Source organism: Ranitomeya imitator, chromosome 3, assembly GCF_032444005.1.
Source record: "Ranitomeya imitator isolate aRanImi1 chromosome 3, aRanImi1.pri, whole genome shotgun sequence".
In the NCBI taxonomy this organism is placed as follows: domain Eukaryota; kingdom Metazoa; phylum Chordata; class Amphibia; order Anura; family Dendrobatidae; genus Ranitomeya; species Ranitomeya imitator.
Window position 1 is genome coordinate 414,200,661 of NC_091284.1, and position 22,456 is coordinate 414,223,116.

Genomic DNA, 22,456 nt, shown 5'->3' on the forward strand with positions numbered 1-22,456 from the left:
GAGGGGTCACCGAACCCTCACCAGAGCCCCCAGGCCGATCAGGACGAGCCAAGTGAAAAGCACGAACCAAATCGGTGGCATGGACATCGGAGGCAACAACCCAAGAATTATACTCCTGGCCATAACCCCTCCACTTGACAAGATACTGAAGCCTCTGCCTCGAAAACGAGAATCCAAAATCTTCTCAACCTCATATTCCAACTCTCCCTCAACCAACACCGGGGCAGGAGGGTCAACCGATGGAACAACGGGCACCACATCTCCGCAACAAAGATCTATGGAAAACATCATGAATGGCAAAAGAGGCAGGAAGAGCCAAACGAAAAGACACCGGATTAATAATTTCAGAAATTTTATAAGGACCAATAAACCGAGGCTTAAACTTAGGAGAAGAAACCTTCATAGGAACATGACGAGAAGACAACCAAACCAAATCCCCCACACGAAGCCGGGGACCAACACGCCGATGGCGGTTAGCAAAACGTTGAGCCCTTTCCTGAGACAACGTCAAATTGTCCACCACATGAGTCCAAATCTGCTGCAGCCTGTCCACCACAGAATCAACACCAGGACAATCAGAAGGCTCAACCTGCCCAGAAGAAAAACGAGGATGAAAACCAAAATTACAAAAGAAAGGTGAAACCAAAGTAGCCGAACTAGCCCGATTATTGAGGGCAAACTCGGCCAACGGCAAGAAAGACACCCAATCATCCTGATCAGCAGACACAAAGCATCTCAAATAGGTCTCCAAGGTCTGATTAGTTCGCTCAGTTTGGCCATTAGTCTGAGGATGAAACGCCGAAGAAAAAGACAAATCAATGCCCATCCTAGCACAAAAGGCCCGCCAAAATCTAGAGACAAACTGAGAACCTCTGTCAGACACAATATTCTCCGGAATGCCATGCAAACGAAAAAAATAATGGAACCAGATCTGAGGAGGAAGGCAACTTAGGCAAAGGTACCAGATGGACCATTTTAGAGAACCGGTCACAAACAACCCAGATAACAGACATCTTCTGGGAAACAGGAAGATCTGAAATAAAATCCATGGAAATATGCGTCCAGGGCCTCTCAGGGACCGGCAAAGGCAAAAGCAACCCACTAGTGCGGGAACAGCAAGGCTTGGCCCGGGCGCAAGTCCCACAGGACTGCACAAAAGCACGCACATCGCGAGACAAGGAAGGCCACCAAAAGGACCTAGCAACCAAATCTCTGGTACCAAAAATCCCAGGATGACCAGCCAACACTGAACAATGAACCTCCGAAATTCCCTTACTTGTCCATCTATCAGGAACAAACAGCTTCCCCACTGGACAGCGGTCAGGCCTATCAGCCTGAAATTTCTGAAGCACCCGCCGCAAATCAGGGGAGATAGCAGAAAGAATCACCCCCTCCTTAAGAATGCCAACCGGCTCCATGACTCCAGGAGAATCAGGCGAAAAACTCCTAGAGAGGGCATCAGCCTTAACATTCTTAGATCCCGGAAGATACGAGACCACAAAATCAAAACGGGAGAAAAACAGGGACCATCGAGCCTGTCTAGGATTCAGCCGCTTGGCCGACTTGAGGTAAATCAGATTCTTACGATCGGTCAGGATCACAACACGGTGTTTAGCTCCCTCAAGCCAATGTCGCCACTCCTCAAACGCCCACTTCATAGCCAACAACTCCCGATTGCCGACATCATAATTGCGTTCCGCAGGCGAAAACTTTCTGGAAAAAAAAGCACACGGTTTCATCAAAGAACCATCAGACTCCCTCTGAGACAAAACGGCCCCTGCCCCAATCTCAGAAGCGTCGACCTCAACCTGAAAAGGAAGAGAAACATCCGGTTGACGCAACACAGGGGCAGAAGTAAATCGGCGTTTAAGCTCCTGAAAGGCCTCAACAGCCTCAGAGGACCAATTTGTCACATCAGCGCCTTACTTCGTCAAATCAGTAAGGGGCTTAACCACACTGGAAAAGTTGGCAATGAAACGGCGATAGAAATTAGCAAAGCCCAAAAATTTTTGAAGACTCTTCACAGATGTGGGTTGGATCCAGTCATGAATAGCTTGGACCTTAACAGGATCCATTTCTATAGACGAGGGAGAAAAAATAAAACCCAAAAAAGAGACCTTCTGAACTCCGAATAGGCACTTAGACCCCTTCACAAATAAAGCATTTTCACGAAGGATCTGGAACACCATCCTGACCTGCTTCACATGATGCTTCACCATCATTGGAAAAAATCTAAATATCATCCAAATATACGACCATGAATTTATCAAGATAATTGCGGAAAATATCATGCATGAAAGACTGGAACACAGATGGAGCATTAGAGAGCCCAAATGGCATCACAAGGTATTCAAAATGGCCTTCGGGCATATTAAATGCAGTTTTCCATTCGTCACCCTGTTTAATACGAACAAGATTATATGCCCCTCGGAAGTCAATCTTAGTAAACCAACTAGCCCCCTTAATCTGAGCAAACAAATCAGTAAGCAAAGGCAAGGGGTATTGGAATTTTACCGTGATCTTATTAAGAAGACGATAATCAATACAGGGTCTCAAGGAGCCATCCTTCTTAGCAACAAAAAAGAAACCCGCTCCCAATGGTGACGAAGAGGGCCGAATATGCCCTTTCTCCAAAGATTCCTTAACATAGCTCCGCATGGCGGCATGCTCTGGCACAGACAGATTGAAAAGTCGGCCCTTAGGGAACTTACAACCAGGAATCAAGTTAATAGCACAATCACAGTCCCGATGTGGAGGAAGGGAACTGGACTTGGGCTCATCAAATACATCCTGGAAATCCGACAAAAACTCAGAGACCTCAGAAGAGGGGGAAGAGGAAATGGACATCAAAGGAACGTCACTATGTACTCCTCGACAACCCCAACTAGTCACAGACATAGTTTTCCAATCCAGCACCGGATTATGTTCCTGTAACCATGGAAATCCCAGTACAACAACATCATGCAGGTTATGCAACACCAGAAAACGGCAATCTTCCTGATGTGCAGGAGCCATGTACATAGTCATCTGTGTCCAGTACTGAGGTTTATCCTTGGCCAAGGGTGTAGCATCAATGCCCCTCAAAGGAATAGGGCTCTGCAAAGGCTGCAAGGAAAAACCACAGCGCCTGGCAAATTCTAAGTCCATTAAGTTCAGGGCAGCGCCTGAATCCACAAATGCCATGACAGAAAAGGACGACAATGAGCAAATCAGGGTCACAGATAAGAGAAATTTAGGCTGTATAGTACTAATGGTAACAGACCTAGCGACTCTCTTAGTACGCTTAGGGCAATCAGAGATAACATGAGCCGAATCACCACAGTAAAAACACAGCCTATTCTGACGTCTGAATTCCTGCCGTTCTATTCTAGTCAAAATCCTATCACATTGCATAGGTTCAGGACTTTGCTCAGAGGATACTGCCATATGGTGCACAGCTTTGCGCTCGCGCAGACGCCGATCAATCTGAATGGCTAGAGACATAGATTCGCTCAAACCGGCAAGCGTAGGAAAGCCCACCATAACATCTTTAAGGGTTTCAGAAAGACCTTTTCTGAAAATAGCAGCCAGAGCCTCTTCATTCCATTTAGTGAGCACAGACCATTTTCTAAATTTCTGGCAGTATAACTCTGCCACTTCCTGACCTTGACACAAGGCCAACAGGGTTTTTTCTGCATGATCCACAGAATTAGGTTCGTCATACAATAATCCGAGCGCCTGAAAAAATGCATCTACATTCAATAATGCCGGATCCCCTGTTTCAAGAGAAAAAGCCCAGTCTTGAGGGTCACCACGCAGCAAGGATATGATGATTTTTACTTGCTGAATGGGATCACCAGAAGAACGGGGTTTCAAAGCAAAAAACAATTTGCAGTTATTTTTAAAGTTCAAAAACTTGGATCTGTCCCCAATAAACAAATCAGGAGTAGGAATTCTGGGCTCTAAAGCCGGAGTCTGGACAACATAGTCCTGGATACTCTGTACTCTTGCAGCAAGTTGATCCACACGAGAAAACAAACCCTGAACATCCATGCCAAAACATATATCCTGAACCACCCAGATATCAAGAGGAAAAAAAAAAAGACAAACCAAAGCACAGAAAAAAAAATGGTTCAGAACTTTCTTTTCCTTCTTTTGAGATGCATTTAATTCATTTTTGGCCACTTGTACTGTTATGATCTGGTGGTTTAGGAACAACATGAGACAAGCTCTGAAGGAGGTGGTATATGTACTGACCGCAAACCCTGAACCTAGCAGCGCAACTAAAAATAGCCGTGGGGGGTACCTGACGCTCCCTAGACCCCTCGGCACAGCCTAAGATCTAACTTCCCCTAAAGATAGAAACAGGAAACCTATCTTGCCTCAGAGAAAATCGCCAAAGGAAAGATAGCCCCCCACAAATATTGACGGTGAGAGGAGGGGAAAATAACATACGCAGAAATGAAATCAGATTTTAGTATAGGAGGCCAGTCTAGCTTGATAGATAGGACAGGAAAGTATACTGTGCGGTCAGTATAAAAACTACAAAACAATCCACACAGAGTTTACAAAAATCTCCACACCTGACTAAAGGTGTGGAGGGTAAATCTGCTTCCCAGAGCTTCCAGCTAACAGAAATAATCCATACTGACAAGCTGGACAAATATAGAATGCACAGAACAATAAGTCCACAACATGTGGACTGAAATGAGCAAAGCCAGAACTTATCTTTGCAGAACTGGTCAGGAAACCAGGAGAATCCAAGCAGAGATGTGAATCCAGCCAGGAAACATTGACAAGTGGCACAGGCTGAAGAAAGAGCCAGACTTAAATAGCCAAGCAGAAGAGACGATAAGTGGAGGCAGCTGATGACAGCTAACTCCAAGGAGCAGCCATACCAATAGAAACCACAAGAGGGAGCCCAAGAGCAGAACTCACAAAAGTGCCACTTACAACCACCAGAGGGAGCCCAAGAGCGGAATTCACAACAGATAGGTGCCAAGTCCTGTTTGACAATTACATTTTCACCTCCAATAAGCTTGTTGGCAGAGGGAAGCATGAAGTGCTCTAAAAATTTCCTGGTAGACGGCAGCACTGACTTTGGTCTTAATAAAACACAGTGGATCCACACCAGCAGATGACATGGCTCCCCAAACCATCACTGATTGTGGAAACTTCACACTAGACCTCCAGCAGCTTGGACTGTGTGTCTCTCCAATCTTCCTCCAGACTATGGGATCTTGATTTCCAAATTAAATGCAACATTTAGTGTGTGTGGTGGCTCTTGAAGCAATGACTCCAGCAACAGTCTATTCTTTGAGAATCTCCCCCAATTTTTTGAATGGCCTTGTCTTAACAATCCTTTCAAGGCTGTGGTTATCCTGTTTGCTTGTGCACCTTTTTCTACCACACTTTTTCCTTCCACTCAACTTTTCATTAATATGCTTGGATACAGCACTCTGAACAGCCAGCTTCTTTAGCAATGACCTTTTGTGGCTTACCCTCCTTGTGGAGTGTGTCAATGACATCTGGACATCGGTCAAGTCAGCAGTCTTCCCCATGATTGTGGAGCCTACTGAATCAGACTAAGGGACCTTTTTAACCCCTTAAGCCCCGAGGGTGGTTTGCACGTTAATGACTGGGCCAATTTTTACAATTCTGATCACTGTCCCTTTATGAGGTTATAACTCTGGAACGCTTCAACGGATCTTGGAGATTCTGACACTGTTTTCTCATGAGATATTGTATTTCATGTTAGTGATACAATTTATTTGATATAACTTGCGTTTATTTGAGAAAAAAACAGAAATTTGGCAAACATTTCGAAAATTTCGCAATTTTCCAACTTTGAATTTTTATGCCCTTAAATCACAGAGATATGTCATACAAAATACTTAATAAGTAACATTTCCCACATGTCTACTTTACATCAGCACAATTTTGGAACCAAAATTTTTTTTTTGTTAGGGAGTTATAAGGGTTTAAAATTTGATCAGCAATTTCTCATTTTTACAACACCATTTTTTTTAGTGACCACATCTCATTTGAAGTCATTTTGAGGGGTCTATATGATAGAAAATACCCAAATGTGACACCATTCTAAAAACTGCACCCCTCATGGTGCTCAAAACCACATTCAAGAAGTTTATTAACCCTTCAGGTGTTTTACAGGAATTTTTGGAATGTTTAAATAAAAATGAACATTTAACTTTTTTTCACACAAAATTTATTTCAGCTCCAATTTGTTTTATTTTACCAAGGGTAACAGGAGAAAATGGACCCCGAAAGCTGTTGTACAATTTGTCCTGAGTACATTGATACCCCATATGTGGGGGTAAACCACTGTTTGGGCGCATGGCAGAGCTCGGAAGGAAAGGAGCGCCATTTGACTTTTCAATGCAAAATTGACTGGAATTGAGATGGGATGCCATGTTGTGTTTGTAGAGCCCCTGATGTGCCTAAACATTGAAACCCCCCACAAGTGACACCATTTTGGAAAGAAGACCCCTTAAGGAACTGTGTGTGATGAGCAGTTTGACCCACGAAGTGCTTCATAGAAGTTGATAATGCAGAGCCGTAAAAATAAAAAATCATATTTTTTCACAAAATTTATCTTTTTGCCCCCAATTTTTTTATTTTCCTAAGGGTAAGAGAAGAAATTTGACCACAAAAGTTGTTTTGCAATTTGTCCTAAGTACGCTGATACCCCATATGTGGGTGTAAACCATTGTTTGGGCGCATGGCAGAGCTCGGAAGGGAAGGAGCGCCGTTTGACTTTTCAATGCAAAATTGACTGGAATTGAGATGGGACGCCATGTTGCGTTTGGAGAGCCCCTGATGTGCCTAAACATTGAAACCCTCCACAAGTGACACCATTTTGGAAAGTAGACCCCTTGAGGAACTTATCTAGATGTGTGGTGAGCTCTTTGACCCAACAAGTGCTTCATAGACGTTTATAATGCAGAGCCGTAAAAATAAAAAATCATATTTTTTCACAAAAATGATCTTTTTGCCCCCAATTTTTTATTTTCCCAAGGGTAAGATAAGAAATTAGACCACAAAAGTTGTTGTCCAATTTGTCCTGAGTACGCTGATACCCCATATGTGGGGGGAACCACTGTTTGGGCGCATGGCAGAGCTCGGAAGGGAAGGAGTGCCATTTGGAATACAGACTTTGATGGATTGGTCTGCAGGCGTCACATTGCATTTGCAGAGCCCCTGATGTACCCAAACAGTACAAACCCCCCACAACTGACCCCATATTGGAAACTAGACCTCCCAAGGAACTTTTCTAGATGTGTTGTGAGAACTTTTAACCACCAAGTGTTTCACTACAGTTTATAACGCAGAGCCGTGAAAATAAAAATTCCTTTTTTTTTTTCACAAAAATTATTTTTTAGCCCCCAGTTTTGTATTTTCACAAGGGTAACAGGATAAATTGGACCCCAAAAGTTGTTGTACAATTTGTCCTGAGTACGCTGATATCCTATATGTGGGGGGGAACTGTCATGATTCCAATGGCAGGGAATCACAAAAGGACAAGCAATAACGAGCTCTAGGGTGATGAAACCTGAGCTGACCGCGACCCTAAACCTGAACACACAAATAACAATAGCCGGGGAACGTGCCTACGTTGATCCTAGACGTCTCGCACCAGCCGAAGATCTAACTTCCCCTATTAGAAGAAACACAGACCTCTCTTGCCTCCAGAGAAATACCCCACAGAAATAGCAGCCCCCCACATATAATGACGGTGAAATGAGAGGAAGGCACATACACAGTATGAAAACAGATTCAGCAAAATGAGGCCCGCTAAAACTAGAAAGCAGAGGATACAAAAGTAAACTGCGCGGTCAGCAAAAAACCCTTCAAAAAACCATCCTGCAATTACTTGAACTCATGTTCCAACTCATGGAACATGAGGAGCAATTACAGCCCACTAGAGCAACCAGCAGCAAAGAAACAATTATATGCAAGCTGGACAAGACAAAAATAAAGCAAAACGTGGAACAAGAAAATCAAAAACTTAGCTTGTCCTGAAGATTACTGAAGCCAGAAGCTGAGGTAACAAAACACTCTGATAACCTTGATAGCCGGCGGGGAAATAACAAGAAAGCCCGGTTAAATAGGAAACTCCCAAATCCTAATAGAACAGGTGGACACCAGAGACAGCAGAACACAAATCACCCAGTACCATCAGTAACCACCAGAGGGAGCCCAAAAACAGAACTCACAACAGTACTCCCCCCTTGAGGAGGGGTCACCGAACCCTCACGAGAACCACCAGGGCGACCAGGATAAGCCCTATGAAAAGCGCGGACCAAATCATCAGCATGAACATCAGAGGCAACCACCCAAGAATTATCCTCCTGACCATAACCCTTCCACTTGACCAAATATTGGAGTGTCCGTCTGGAAACACGAGAATCCAAGATCTTCTTTACAACATACTCCAATTCTCCCTCCACCAGCACCGAAGCAGGAGGCTCAAGCGAAGGAACAACAGGTACCTCATACCTCCGCAACAACGACCGATGGAACACATTATGAATAGCAAACGATGCCGGGAGATCCAAACGAAACGACACAGGGTTAAGAATTTCCAAGATCCTATAAGGACCGATGAACCGAGGCTTGAACTTAGGAGAAGAGACCTTCATAGGAACAAAACGAGAAGACAACCACACCAAGTCCCCAACACGAAATCGAGGACCCACGCGGCGACGGCGATTAGCAAACTGCTGAGCCTTCTCCTGGGACAACTTCAAATTGTCCACCACATGACTCCAAATCCGATGCAACCCATCCACCACCATGTCCACTCCAGGACAATCAGAAGACTCCACCTGACCAGAGGAAAAACGAGGATGAAACCCCAAATTACAAAAGAAAGGAGAAACCAAGGTAGCAGAACTAGCCCGATTATTAAGGGCAAACTCGGCCAGCGGCAAAAAGGTAACCCAGTCATCCTGATCAGCAGAAACAAAACACCTCAAATAAGTTTCTAAAGTCTGATTAGTTCGTTCCGTCTGGCCATTCGTCTGAGGATGGAATGCAGTCGAAAAGGACAAATCAATGCCCATCTTAGCACAGAACGTCCGCCAAAATCTAGACACAAACTGGGATCCCCTGTCAGAAACGATGTTCTCCGGAATCCCATGCAAACGAAAAACGTTCTGGAAAAACAGAGGGACCAACTCAGAGGAAGGCAACTTAGGCAAGGGTACAAGATGAACCATTTTAGAAAAGCGGTCACACACAACCCAGATGACAGACATTTTTTGAGAGACAGGGAGATCCGAAATAAAGTCCATGGAAATGTGCGTCCAAGGCCTCTTCGGGATAGGCAAAGGTGACAACAATCCACTGGCTCGAGAACAGCAAGGCTTAGCCCGAGCACAAACCTCACAAAACTGCACAAAAGAACGCACATCCCTCGACAAGGAAGGCCACCAAAAAGACCTGGCCACCAAGTCTCTAGTACCAAAAATTCCAGGATGACCTGCCAACGCAGAAGAATGGACCTCGGAGATGACTCTACTGGTCCAACTATCCGGAACAAACAGTCTCTCAGGCGGACAACGATCAGGTTTACCCGCCTGAAACTCCTGCAAAGCACGTCGCAAGTCTGGGAAGACGGCCGACAAAATCACCCCATCCCTAAGGATACCAGTGGGCTCAGAATTTCCAGGGGAGTCAGGCACAAAACTCCGAGAAAGAGCATCCGCCTTCACATTCTTTGAACCTGGCAGGTATGAAACCACAAAATTGAAACGAGAGAAAAACAGTGACCAACGAGCCTGTCTAGGATTCAGACGCCTGGCAGACTCAAGGTAAATCAGATTTTTGTGATCAGTCAAGACCTCCACACGATGTCTAGCACCCTCCAGCCAATGACGCCACTCCTCAAATGCCCACTTCATGGCCAAAAGTTCCCGATTACCCACATCATAATTCCGCTCAGCGGGCGAAAATTTTCTAGAAAAGAACGCACATGGCTTCATCACCGAGCAATCGGAGCTTCTCTGTGACAAAACCGCCCCCACTCCAATCTCGGAAGCATCAACCTCAACTTGGAAAGGAAGCGAAACATCAGGCTGACGCAACACAGGAGCAGAAGAAAACCGGCGTTTAAGTTAACAACACTAGAAAAATTAGTTATAAAACGACGATAGAAATTAGCAAAGCCCAAGAACTTCTGCAGACTCTTAAGAGATGCAGGCTGCGTCCAGTCACAAATTGCCCGAACCTTGACGGGATCCATCTCAATAGTAGAAGGGGAAAAAATATACCCCAAGAAAGAAATCTTCTGGACTCCAAAGAGACACTTTGAGCCCTTTGCAAACAAGGAATTAGCCCGCAGGACCTGAAACACCTTCCTGACCTGCTGAACATGAGACTCCCAGTCATCAGAAAAAACCAAAATATCATCCAAATACACAATCATAAATTTATCCAGATATTCACGGAAAATATCGTGCATAAAGGACTGGAAGACTGAAGGAGCATTAGAAAGTCCGAAAGGCATTACCAAATACTCAAAATGGCCCTCAGGCGTATTAAATGCGGTTTTCCACTCATCACCTTGCTTTATTCGTATAAGATTATACGCACCCCGAAGATCAATCTTAGTGAACCATTTAGCCCCCTTAATGCGAGCAAACAAATCAGTCAACAAAGGCAAAGGATACTGATATTTTACGGTAATCTTATTCAAAAGACGATAATCTATACAAGGCCTCAAGGACCCATCTTTTTTGGCCACGAAAAAAAAACCTGCTTCCAAAGGGGACGAAGATGGACGGATATGTCCCTTTTCCAAGGACTCCTTAACATAATCCCGCATAGCAGTATGCTCTGGCACTGACAGATTGAACAAACGACCTTTAGGAAATTTACTACCAGGAATTAAATCTATAGCACAATCGCAATCCCTGTGAGGAGGAAGCGAACTGAGCTTAGGCTCCTCAAAAACATCCCGATAATCAGACAAAAATACAGGAACCTCAGAAGGAGTAGATGAAGCGATAGAAATTGGAGGTGCATCATCATGAACCCCCTGACATCCCCAGCTTAACACAGACATTGTTTTCCAGTCAAGGACTGGATTATGAGTTTGTAACCATGGCAGACCAAGTACTAGAACATCATGTAAATTATACAATACCAGGAAGCGAATCACCTCCTGATGAACGGGAGTCATACGCATGGTCACTTGTGTCCAGTACTGAGGTTTATTCATAGCTAAAGGTGTAGAGTCAATTCCCTTCAAAGGAATAGGGACTTCCAGAGGCTCAAGACTACACCCACATCGCTTGGCAAATGACCAATCCATAAGACTCAGGGCAGCGCCTGAATCTACATAGGCATCGACGGAAATGGATGATAATGAGCAAATCAGAGTCACAGACAGAATGAACTTAGACTGTAACGTACTAATGGCAACAGACTTATCAACCTTTTTTGTGCGTTAAGAGCATGCTGATATAACATGAGCTGAATCACCACAATAAAAGCACAACCCATTTTTCCGCCTATAGTTTTGCTGTTCACTTCTAGACTGAACTCTATCACATTGCATTGTCTCAAGTGCCTGTTCAGAAGACACCGCCAAATGGTGCACAGGTTTGCGCTCCCGTAAACGCCGATCAATCTGAATAGCCATAGTCATAGACTCATTCAGACCCGTAGGCGCAGGGAACCCCACCATAACATCTTTAATGGCCTCAGAAAGGCCATCTCTGAACTTTGCAGCCAGGGCGCACTCATTCCACTGAGTAAGCACTGACCATTTCCGAAATTTTTGACAATATATTTCTGCTTCATCTTGCCCCTGAGAGAGAGCTAATAAAGCTTTTTCAGCCTGAATCTCCTGGTTAGGTTCCTCATAGAGCAAACCCAATGCCAGAAAAAACGCATCCACATTAAGCAACGCAGGATCCCCTGGTGCCAATGCAAATGCCCAATTTTGAGGGTCACCCCGCAGGAAAGATATAATAATCTTAACCTGCTGAGCAGGGTCTCCAGAAGAGCGAGATTTCAAAGAAAGGAACAGCTTGCAATTGTTCCTAAAATTCAGAAAACTAGATCTATCTCCAGCAAAGAACTCTGGAATAGGAATTCTAGGTTCAGACATAGGAGCATGTACAAGAAAATCTTGTATATTTTGAACCTTAGCAGCAAGATTATTCAAGCTGGAAGCTAAACTCTGGACGTCCATGATAAACAGCTAAGGTCAGAGCCATTCAAGGATTAAGAGGAGGAAAAAAAAAAATCAGCCAGGCTGCAATTAAGGCTAGGCAGCAACCTCAGAGGAGAGAAAAAAAAAAAAAAACTTCCTCAGACTACTTTTCCTCCTACTTCAGCCCAAACATTTTGGCCGGCTATACTGTCATGATTCCAATGGCAGGGAATCACAAAAGGACAAGCAATAACGAGCTCTAGGGTGATGAAACCTGAGCTGACCGCGACCCTAAACCTGAACACACAAATAACAATAGCCGGGGAACGTGCCTACGTTGATCCTAGACGTCTCGCACCAGCCGAAGATCTAACTTCCCCTATTAGAAGAAACACAGACCTCTCTTGCCTCCAGAGAAATACCCCACAGAAATAGCAGCCCCCCACATATAATGACGGTGAAATGAGAGGAAGGCACATACACAGTATGAAAACAGATTCAGCAAAATGAGGCCCGCTAAAACTAGAAAGCAGAGGATACAAAAGTAAACTGCGCGGTCAGCAAAAAACCCTTCAAAAACCCATCCTGCAATTACTTGAACTCATGTTCCAACTCATGGAACATGAGGAGCAATTACAGCCCACTAGAGCAACCAGCAGCAAAGAAACAATTATATGCAAGCTGGACAAGACAAAAATAAAGCAAAACGTGGAACAAGAAAATCAAAAACTTAGCTTGTCCTGAAGATTACTGAAGCCAGAAGCTGAGGTAACAAAACACTCTGATAACCTTGATAGCCGGCGGGGAAATGACAAGAAAGCCCGGTTAAATAGGAAACTCCCAAATCCTAATAGAACAGGTGGACACCAGAAACAGCAGAACACAAATCACCCAGTACCATCAGTAACCACCAGAGGGAGCCCAAAAACAGAACTCACAACAGGGAACCACTGTTTGGGCGCATGGCAGAGCTCGGAAGGGAAGGAGTGCCATTTGGAATACAGACTTAGATGGATTGGTCTGCAGGCGTCACATTGCATTTGCAGAGCCCCTGATGTACCCAAACAGTAGAAACCCCCCACAAGTGACCCCATATTGGAAACTAGACCTCCCAAGGAACTTATCTAGATGTGTTGTGAGAACTTTGAACCCCCAAGTGTTTCACTGCAGTTTACAACGCAGAGCCGTGAAAATAAAAAAATCTTTTTCCCACAAAAATGATTTTTAGCCCCCCAAATTTTTATTTTCCCAAGGATAACAAGAGAACTTGGACCCCAAAAGTTGTTGTCCAATTTGTCCTGAGTACGCTAATACCCCATATGTTGGGGTAAACCCCTGTTTGGGAGCACCGGAGAGCTCGGAAGGGAAGGAGCACTGTTTTACTTTTTCAACGCAGAATTGGCTGGAATTGAGATCGGACGCCATGTTGCGTTTGGAGAGCCCCTGATGTGCCTGAACAGTGGAAACTCCCCAATTCTACCTGAAACCCTAATCCAACAACACCCCTAACCCTAATCCCAACGGTAACCCTAACCACACCCATAACCCTGACACACCCCTAATTCTAAACCCAACCCTAATCCCAACCGTAAATGGAATCCAAACCCTAACCTTAACTTTAGCCCCAACCCTAACCTTAGCCCCAAGCCTAACCCTAACTTTAGCCCCAACCCTAACCCTAGCCCTAACCCTAGCCCCAACCCTAGCCCTAACCCTAGCCCTAGCCCCAACCCTAGCCTTAACCCTAACCCTAACCCTAGCCCTAACCCTAGCCCTAGCCCTAATGGGAAAATGGAAATAAATACATTTTTTTAATTTTATTATTTTTCCCTAACTAAGGGGGTTATGAAGGGGGGTTTGATTTACTTTTATAGCGTTTTTTATATCGGATTTTTATGATTAGCAGCTGTCACACACTATTAGACGCTTTTTTATAGCAAAAAAGTTTTTGCGTCTCCACATTTTGAGACCTATAATTTTTCCATATTTTGGTCCACAGAGTCATCTGAGGTCTTGTTTTTTGCGGGACGAGTTGACGTTTTTATTGGTAACATTTTTGGACACGTGACAGTTTTTGATCACTTTTTATTCCGATTTTTGTGAGGCAGAATGACCAAAAACCAGCTATTCATGAATTTCTTTTGTGGGAGGCGTTTATACCGTTCAGCGTTTGGTAAAATTGATAAAGCAGTTTTATTCATCGGGTCAGTACGATTACAGCTATACCTCATTTATATCATTTTGTTTAATGTTTTGGCGCTTTTATACGATAACTATTTTATAGAAAAAATAATTATTTCGGCATCGCTTTATTCTGAGGACTATAACTTTTATTTTTTGCTTATGATGCTTAGTGGTGGCTCGTTTTTTGCGGGATAAGATGACGTTTTCAGCGGTATCATGGTTATTTATATCCATCTTTTTGATCGCGTGTTATTCCACTTTTTGTTTGGCGGTATGATAGTAAAGCTTTGTTTTTTGGCTCGTTTTTTTTTTTTTCTTACGGTGTTCACTGAAGGGGTTAACTAGTGGGACAGTTTTATAGGTTGGGTCGTTACGGACGCGGCGATACTAAATATTTGTACTTTTATTGTTTTGGGGTTTTTTTAGATAAAGAAATGTATTTATGGGAATAATATATTTTTTAATTTATTTAGTAATTTTTTTTTTATTTTTTTGTAGACATGTAGAAATTTTTTTTAAACTTTTTTACTTTGTCCCAGGGGGGACATCACAGATCGCCGATCTTACAGTTTGCATAGCACTCTGTAAGATCGGCGCTCTCACTGACATCGCTGCAAACTTACCAGCACCTGCAGTCGACCCGGAAGTACTCCCTGCAGGACCCAGATGCAGCCCCGCGGCCATTTTGGATCCGGGGACTGCAGGGAGAAGACGCTCGGTACAAGGTGAGCACATCACCTTGTACTGATCGTCTCAGGGAAGCCCGCAGTGAGCCCCCTCACTGCGCGATGCTTCCCTGTACCGCCGGCACACCGCGATCATGTTTGATCGCGGTGTGCCGGGGGTTAATGTGCCAGGAGCGGTCCGTGACCGCTCCTGGCACGTAGTGCCGGATGTCAGCTGCGATAGTCAGCTGACACCCGGCCGCGATCGGTCGCGCTCCCCCGGTAAGCGCGGCCGATCGCTATGACGTACTATCCCGTCGGTGGGAATTAAGGCCCACCCCACCTCGACGGGATAGTATGTCATATGGGATTAAGGGGTTAAATGCTTAGGAAGCTTTTGCATGTGTTTTTTGTTAATTATTTTAATTTACTGAGATAATGACTTTTGGGTTTTCATTGGCTGTAAGCCATAATCATTATAATCATTAACATTAACAGATATAAACACTTGACATAGATCACTCTGTTTGTAATCTAATATATAAAGCTGAATGTGTGTGTGTATGTGTGTATGTATGTATGTATGTATGTATGTATGTATGTCCGGGATTGGCATCTGCACCGTCGCAGCTACAGCCACAAAATTTTGCACAGTCACACGTCTGGACCCCGAGAGCATCATAGGCTATGTTGTGAGGTGAAATTTTAACCCCGCGCTTTCCAATTCACCAAACAATTTTGCCGCTATCTACATAATGGGGAAAAAAGTGAAAGGAAAAGTTTTGGAGGCGTCGCAGCTACAGCCACAAAATTTTGCACAGTCACACGTCTGGACCCTGAGAGCGTCATAGGCTATGTTGTGAGGTGAAATTTTAACCCCGCGCTTTACAATTCACCAAACAATTTTGCACCTATCTACATAATTGGGAAAAGTGAAAGGAAAAGTGTTGGAGGCAAATTGACAGCTGCCAGATGTGAACAAGGGGGACTTGAAGAATGAGAGCGATGGCGCCAAAGAGTATATACCGTACAGTTGCTAAGGTGGGGCCCCGACATGGGATACTCACCACACACGGGGATATGAACACACACACAAAATGTGCCACACACTACCACGTGCTTGAACACATATTACCCTCAGCACACATTTCACCACACATACACCAACCTCGCCACATAAAAGTCGAAACACAAAAGTCGCCGCTCAAAACTCGCCACGCGCAAAACTCGTCACATGCAAAAACTAGGCTCACGCAAAACTCGCCACAAGTGCAAAACTCACCTCATGGAAAACTCGCCACACGCAAAACTTTGCACACGCACAAAAGTTGCAACACATGCAAAAGTTGCCTCACACAAAACTTGCACATACTCAAAAGGCACCACACATAAAACTCGTCACACGCAAAACTCGCCATGCGCAAAACTTGCTGCACACAACTTGCTACACTAACCTGTCACATGCAAATCGACACACAAAAAGTTGCTACACGCATGTTGCCATACAAAACTCATCTCACAAAAGTCGCTACATGCATGTCGCCACACGCAACTCAACACACACAACTTGACAAACGAAACTCACCCTAAAACACACACAAGTCTGGTATTATCCTTCAAAAATAAAAATCTGATTAGAAAGCAGACAAACTACAAGAGCAACAAATGTACCATATAGGAAATACGGCAGCTGTCAGTCACATGACCTGTCTATTATGTGTATGTGTGAGCTAATATATACTGCCAGGGGGAGGGCTTCCTGTTGGCTGGGGATTTATCAGGCTGCCAATTTAGCTTACAAATACTGAGGTAAAAATACTGAGCAAATAACGTGTGAACGAGGTCTAATACAGGAGGAGATGACACACAGGTATATACTATATACAGGGGAGATGACACACAGATATATACTATATACAGGAGAGATGACACACAGGTATATACTATATAGAGGAGGAGATGACATACAGGTACATACTATATACAGGAGGAGATGACATACAGGTATATACTATGTACAGGAGGAGATGACACACAGGTATATACTATATACAGGAGCAGATGACCTACAGGTATATACTATATACAGGAGGAGATGACATACAGGTATATGCTATATATAGAAGATGACATACAGGTATATACTATATGCAGGAGGCGATGACACACAGATATATACTATATACAGGGGAGATGACACACAGGTATATACTATATACAGGAGGAGATGACATACAGGTATATACTATATATAGAAGGAGATGACATACAGGTATATACTATATATAGGAGGAGATGACACACAGGTATATACTATATATAGAAGGAGATGACATACAGGTATATACTATATATAGAAGGAGATGACATACAGGTATATACTATATACAGGGGAGATGACACACAGCAGGTATATACTATATACAGGGGAGATGACATACAGGTATATACTATATACAGGAGATGACATACAGGTGTATACTATATATAAGGGAGATGACAAACATCTATATACTGAGGTGAAAATGAGAGGTGTGAGATGAAAATGAAAAGGTGTGAGTGCAAAATGAGAGGAGTGAGGGAAAATAGTGGAGTGATCGGAAAATGACAGATGTGAGGTCGAAATGACAAGTGTTAGGGGGGAATGAGAGGAGTGAGGGAGAAAATAAGAGGTGTGAAGGAGAAATTGAGAGATGTGAGGGGAAAAATGAAAGATGTGATTGGGAAAATGAGAGGCGTGATGGGAAAATAAGAGAGGTGCTATAACTAACCACAGATATTTACTATGCCCAGGCAACGCCGGGCTCTTCAGCTAGTTACTATATAACACATAAGTTTCACTTTTTGTATTGAAGAGCTTAAATAAATTAACTTTTTGATGATATTCTGACTTTGTGAGAATCACCACCTGTGTGTGACTCTTCAGATTTTGTGCTATTTATTATTATTATTAATTTACTTATTTATGTAGCACCATTAATTCTATGGTGCTGTACATGAGAAGGGGTAACATACAAATTACAGATATCACTTACAGTAAGCAAACTAACAATTACAGACTGATACAGAGGGGCAAGGACTTTGCCCTTGGGGGCTTACATTCTACAGGATGGTGGGAAAGGAGACAATAGGTTGAGGGTTGCAGGAGCTCCGGTGTTGGTGAGGCGGTAGCTCCGGTAGTGATGAGGAGGCAGCGGTTCGGAGCAGGCTATAGGCTTTCCTGAAAAGGTGGGTTTTCAGGTTCCATCTGAAGGATCCGAATGTGGTTGATAATTGGATGTTTTTGGGGCAAATAATTCCACAGGATGGAGGATATTCAGGAGAAGTCTTGGAGTTGGGTGGGTGAGGAGCGAATAAATGAGTGTGGAGAAGAGAAGGAGGTCTTCGGAGGACCGGAGATCATGTGAGGGAAGATATCGGGAGATTAGGTCAGAGATATATAAAGGAGGCAGGTTATGGATGGCTTTGTAGGTTAGTATTAATAATTTGGACTGGATAAGCTGAGTGAATGGAAGCCAGTGAAGAGATTTGCAGAGGAGGGAAGCGGAGGAGTAGCGAGGAGAGAGATAAATTAGTTGGGCAGCAGAGTTAAGAATGGACTGGAGAGGTGCAAGAGTGTTAGCAGAGAGGCCACAGAAAAGGATGTTGCAGTAGTCAAGGCGGGAGATGATGAGGGCATGCACAAGCAATTTAGTAGATTGACGGTTGAGGAAAGGATGGATTCTGGAGATATTTTTGAGCTGGAGGCGACAGGAGGTGGAAAGAGCTTGGATGTGCAGTTTGAAGGACAGGGCAGAGTCAAGGGTTACTCTGAGGCAGCGGAGTTCCGGTACGGGGGAAAGCGTGGTGTCATTAATTGCGATAGGTCAGGTAAGGAAGATCTATGAGATGGAGGAAAGATGATGAGTTCAGATTTCTCCACATTGAGTTTGAGGAAATGAGAGAAGAAGGAAGATATGGCTGATAGACACTCCGGGATTCTGGACAGCAGAGAGGTGACGTCTGGGCCAGAAAGGTACATCTGTGTGTCATCAGCATAAATGGGACTTTATAAGTTGTCCCAGGCCAAGTGTATAGATTGAGAAGAGTAGGGGTCCTTGAACAGAGCCTTGGGGGACTCCAACAGAGAGAGGGTGGGATAAGGAGGTAGTGTGGGACTGGGAGACGCTGAATGTGCGGTTGGAAAGGTATGAGGAGATCCAGGATAGGGCGAAGTCTTTGATGCCAATGGAGGAGAGGATCTGTAGTAAGAGGCAGTGGTCAACTGTGTCGAAAGCAGAGGACAGATCTAAAAGGAGGAGCACAGAGTATTGTCCGTTAGCTTTGGCTGTAAGTAGGTCGTTATTAATTTTGGTCAGGGCTGTCTCAGTTGAGTGTTGGTCGAAAACCAGATTGTAGATTGTCAAAGAGCAAGTTAGATGAGAAGTGGGAGGAAAGTTCAGCTTGGACTTGCTGCTCCAAGAGTTTGGAAGCAAATGGGAGCAGCGATATTGGACGATAGCTGGACATAGCAGTTGGATCGAGGGTTGGCTTTTTAAGGATAGGCGTGATTGTGGCATGTTTGAAAGCAGCAGGCTATTCTATGCCTGATGAAGAGACCCTAGTAGTCTCAAAAGCTTGGAATTTGTTACCACATGTGTTGAGAACTCAAAAGTCCAGGCAAGGAAGCACCAGTGAAGAAGTGTATAGTTTTCTTTTTTTCCATTTTAGGCCACGTTCACATGTTCAGCATTTGGTCAGTATTCAACATCTACATTTTTCACCCACTCATGGTTTTGGCTTAAAAATACTGAAGTGGTGCACGTTTTTCTATTATACTTTTTCTTTGATTGCTCCTCTCCTGGTTTTGGCTTACAAATACTAATGTAAATTATTGAGATAAAATACTGAACATGTGACTGTGCCCTTAAACTTAATGAAAAGTGTTTTTGCAGTTGAGGTGTGTTGTAGATTTTGACTTCCTCATTGAACTCAATAGGAAAAATCTTCAAAAAGTCTGAGACAATTTTTCAACAAGAATTGATATGCTGCAGACTTAAAGTCTGTAAAACCAGTGTTCCATTAGCGAATCACATCCAACGCGAGAGCATGGGATGCGATATGCTGATGACACTCGGCTCTTGCTCTGCTGCGAGTGTGAGTCGGGTGTTTGTGCTCTGTGCTCCGATCCTCTTGCATGAGAGGATCACAGCACAGATGTGGAGGAGACGTAGAAATGAATGTCTCCATCTCCTCTACTGCTGACGTCAGCAGGAAAAGCAAAGCACTTGGGTGATATCCGAGTGCAGTGCGATGTTTTACACGCACCCACAGACTTACATGGGTGCCTGCGATCCGAATTCAGCGTGCAATCACAGCATGCTGCGATTTTTTTCCCTGTCTCCATGTTTGATCGTGATCAGATCAGAGCAGGACAAAATCGGATTGCATTTGTCTCATTTAATCGCAAGTGGAGTGAGCGCTAACATGTCAACTTCCGGATGGATATCTTTTCGCTTTTGGAGATTTGTCAAATGAGATTTGTTACTGCTAAAATAATATGCTGCTGATTTTCCACCTCCAACTTTGGATGAAAATTCTACAGCATATCTTCTCCATGTGAAAACAGCCTTACAATTGTTTTATATTTTTCATATTTTTTCAGGGATATTCTCATCTTGATTTCACAAGTCATGCTAATATTTACTCCATTTCACATTTGTGATGCAACAAATGTAAGTATAGCCATCAACAGTAACTTTATATATAAAGATAACATAGTAGTTAAGTTGTGTTAGGCTATGTGCGCACGTTGCAAATTAGCCTTAGGAATTTCTGGTGCAGATTTTGCCTGTCCTGGCAGAAAACGCAGCTGCGGATTTGTCACATTTTTTGTGCGGATCTGCTGCATTTTTTGTGCGGTTTTGCTGCGTTTTTTTTGCGGATTTACTGTGGGTTTTTTTACCCCTGCGGATTTCTATAATGGAATGGGTACAAAAACGCTGCAGAGCCGCAAAAAAGAAGTGACATGCTACTTCTTTTAATCCGCAGCGTTTCTGCACCGGATTTTCTGCAACGTGTGCACATCTTTTTTTTTTTCTTATTGATTTACATTGTACTGTAAATCAATTGCGGAACTGCAGCGTTTCTGTACCGCAGAGAATCCGCAACGTGTGCACATACCCTTAAAGGGAAACTCAAGAACATATACATGCTGCTGATCCATGGGCAGCATGTATCAGACCTTGGCTATATGATTTCAGACATATGTTTGACTACTTCACCACTTTGTGATTTTCCGTTCTTGCATTTTTTTGGTTCTTGCTGTTTTTCCCTTAGTCATAATTCTTTTATTTTTCCATCAATATGGCCGCTTGAGGGCTTGTTTTCTCGGGATGGGTTGTACTTATGAACAGCATGATTGGTTTTACCATAAAATCCAAGTGAGATGAAATTGCATAAAAAGTGCAATTCCACAATATTTTTTTATTTTATTTTACCATGTTCACTACATGCTAAAACTGACCTACCAAAATGATTCTCCGGGTCATTACGAGTTTACAGATACCAAACATGTATAGGTTCTTTTTTATTTAGCCCCTTAACATCCAATGACGGGCAGTGTCCGTCATTGGATGCCTCTCTGGGGTTGAGCCCACACCTTTTCCGGCACATGACAGCTGATCTGATCTGCTGACATGTGCCCCTAACATCCGCTGGTGGAATCGCTATCTACCCATGGCTGTTTGCATGTTAAATGCCGCTGTCAAACTCTGACCGTGGTATTTAACATGCACACGCAGGAAGCACATCATTACTTCCTCCCATCAGCACCCGCGTCACATGACCGCGGGTCGCCGAGGGGGTTGGCATGACAACCCGGGGTCAGAAGGAGACCCCAGTGGTTGTCATAGCCTGATAGTGGGGTATTCTGTTACATACAGGTGATCTGTATGTAGCAGAGCCAATCAGGTTATGGCAGCTTCTAGTCTCCCATGGAGACTATTGAAGCAAGTAAAAAGTTAAAAAAAAATGTTTTTAAAAATATAAAAAAATATAAAAGTTCAAATCAGCCCCATTCAAAATAAAATTAAAAAATGTGATCACGTGACAGGGGCGTCGATGGATGGGGTTATTGGCGCTCTTCCAGAGCATGCATGTTAAATGCCTCTGTCAGAGATTGATAGCGGCATTGTCATGACTCGGATGCCGGGTGACACGGGACCAGGGGCTCCTTCCCTGTCCCACGCAGTACACCAAACAGACAAACAGGGCAACATGAACATGGGCAAAAGGAATAATACCAGGCATACAAATATTCACTCACATATAACAGAGAAAAGCACCGGAGAGTGGAGAATGGGGAAGAACCAGTGTAGGAGAAGGAAAGGGAACTATCACACTTACTAACCCAAGCAAAAGTCACTGATAAATACACCATTCGCTTTCTTAAATAACCACTAACCTC

The 22,456-nt window shown here is 43.7% G+C and overlaps 1 protein-coding gene across 2 annotated transcripts in view; it reads left to right on the plus strand.

Annotated features, from left to right (window-relative positions):
* LOC138670105 (multidrug and toxin extrusion protein 2-like) overlaps positions 1 to 22,456 on the plus strand; it is a 443,377-nt gene that overhangs the window by 375,714 nt on the left and 45,207 nt on the right. For both annotated transcript variants that reach the window (XM_069757141.1, XM_069757142.1), the window contains exon 14: positions 20,654 to 20,723. In XM_069757141.1, the coding sequence (XP_069613242.1) occupies positions 20,654 to 20,723 (70 nt within the window). The remainder of the gene's footprint in view (positions 1 to 20,653; positions 20,724 to 22,456) is intronic.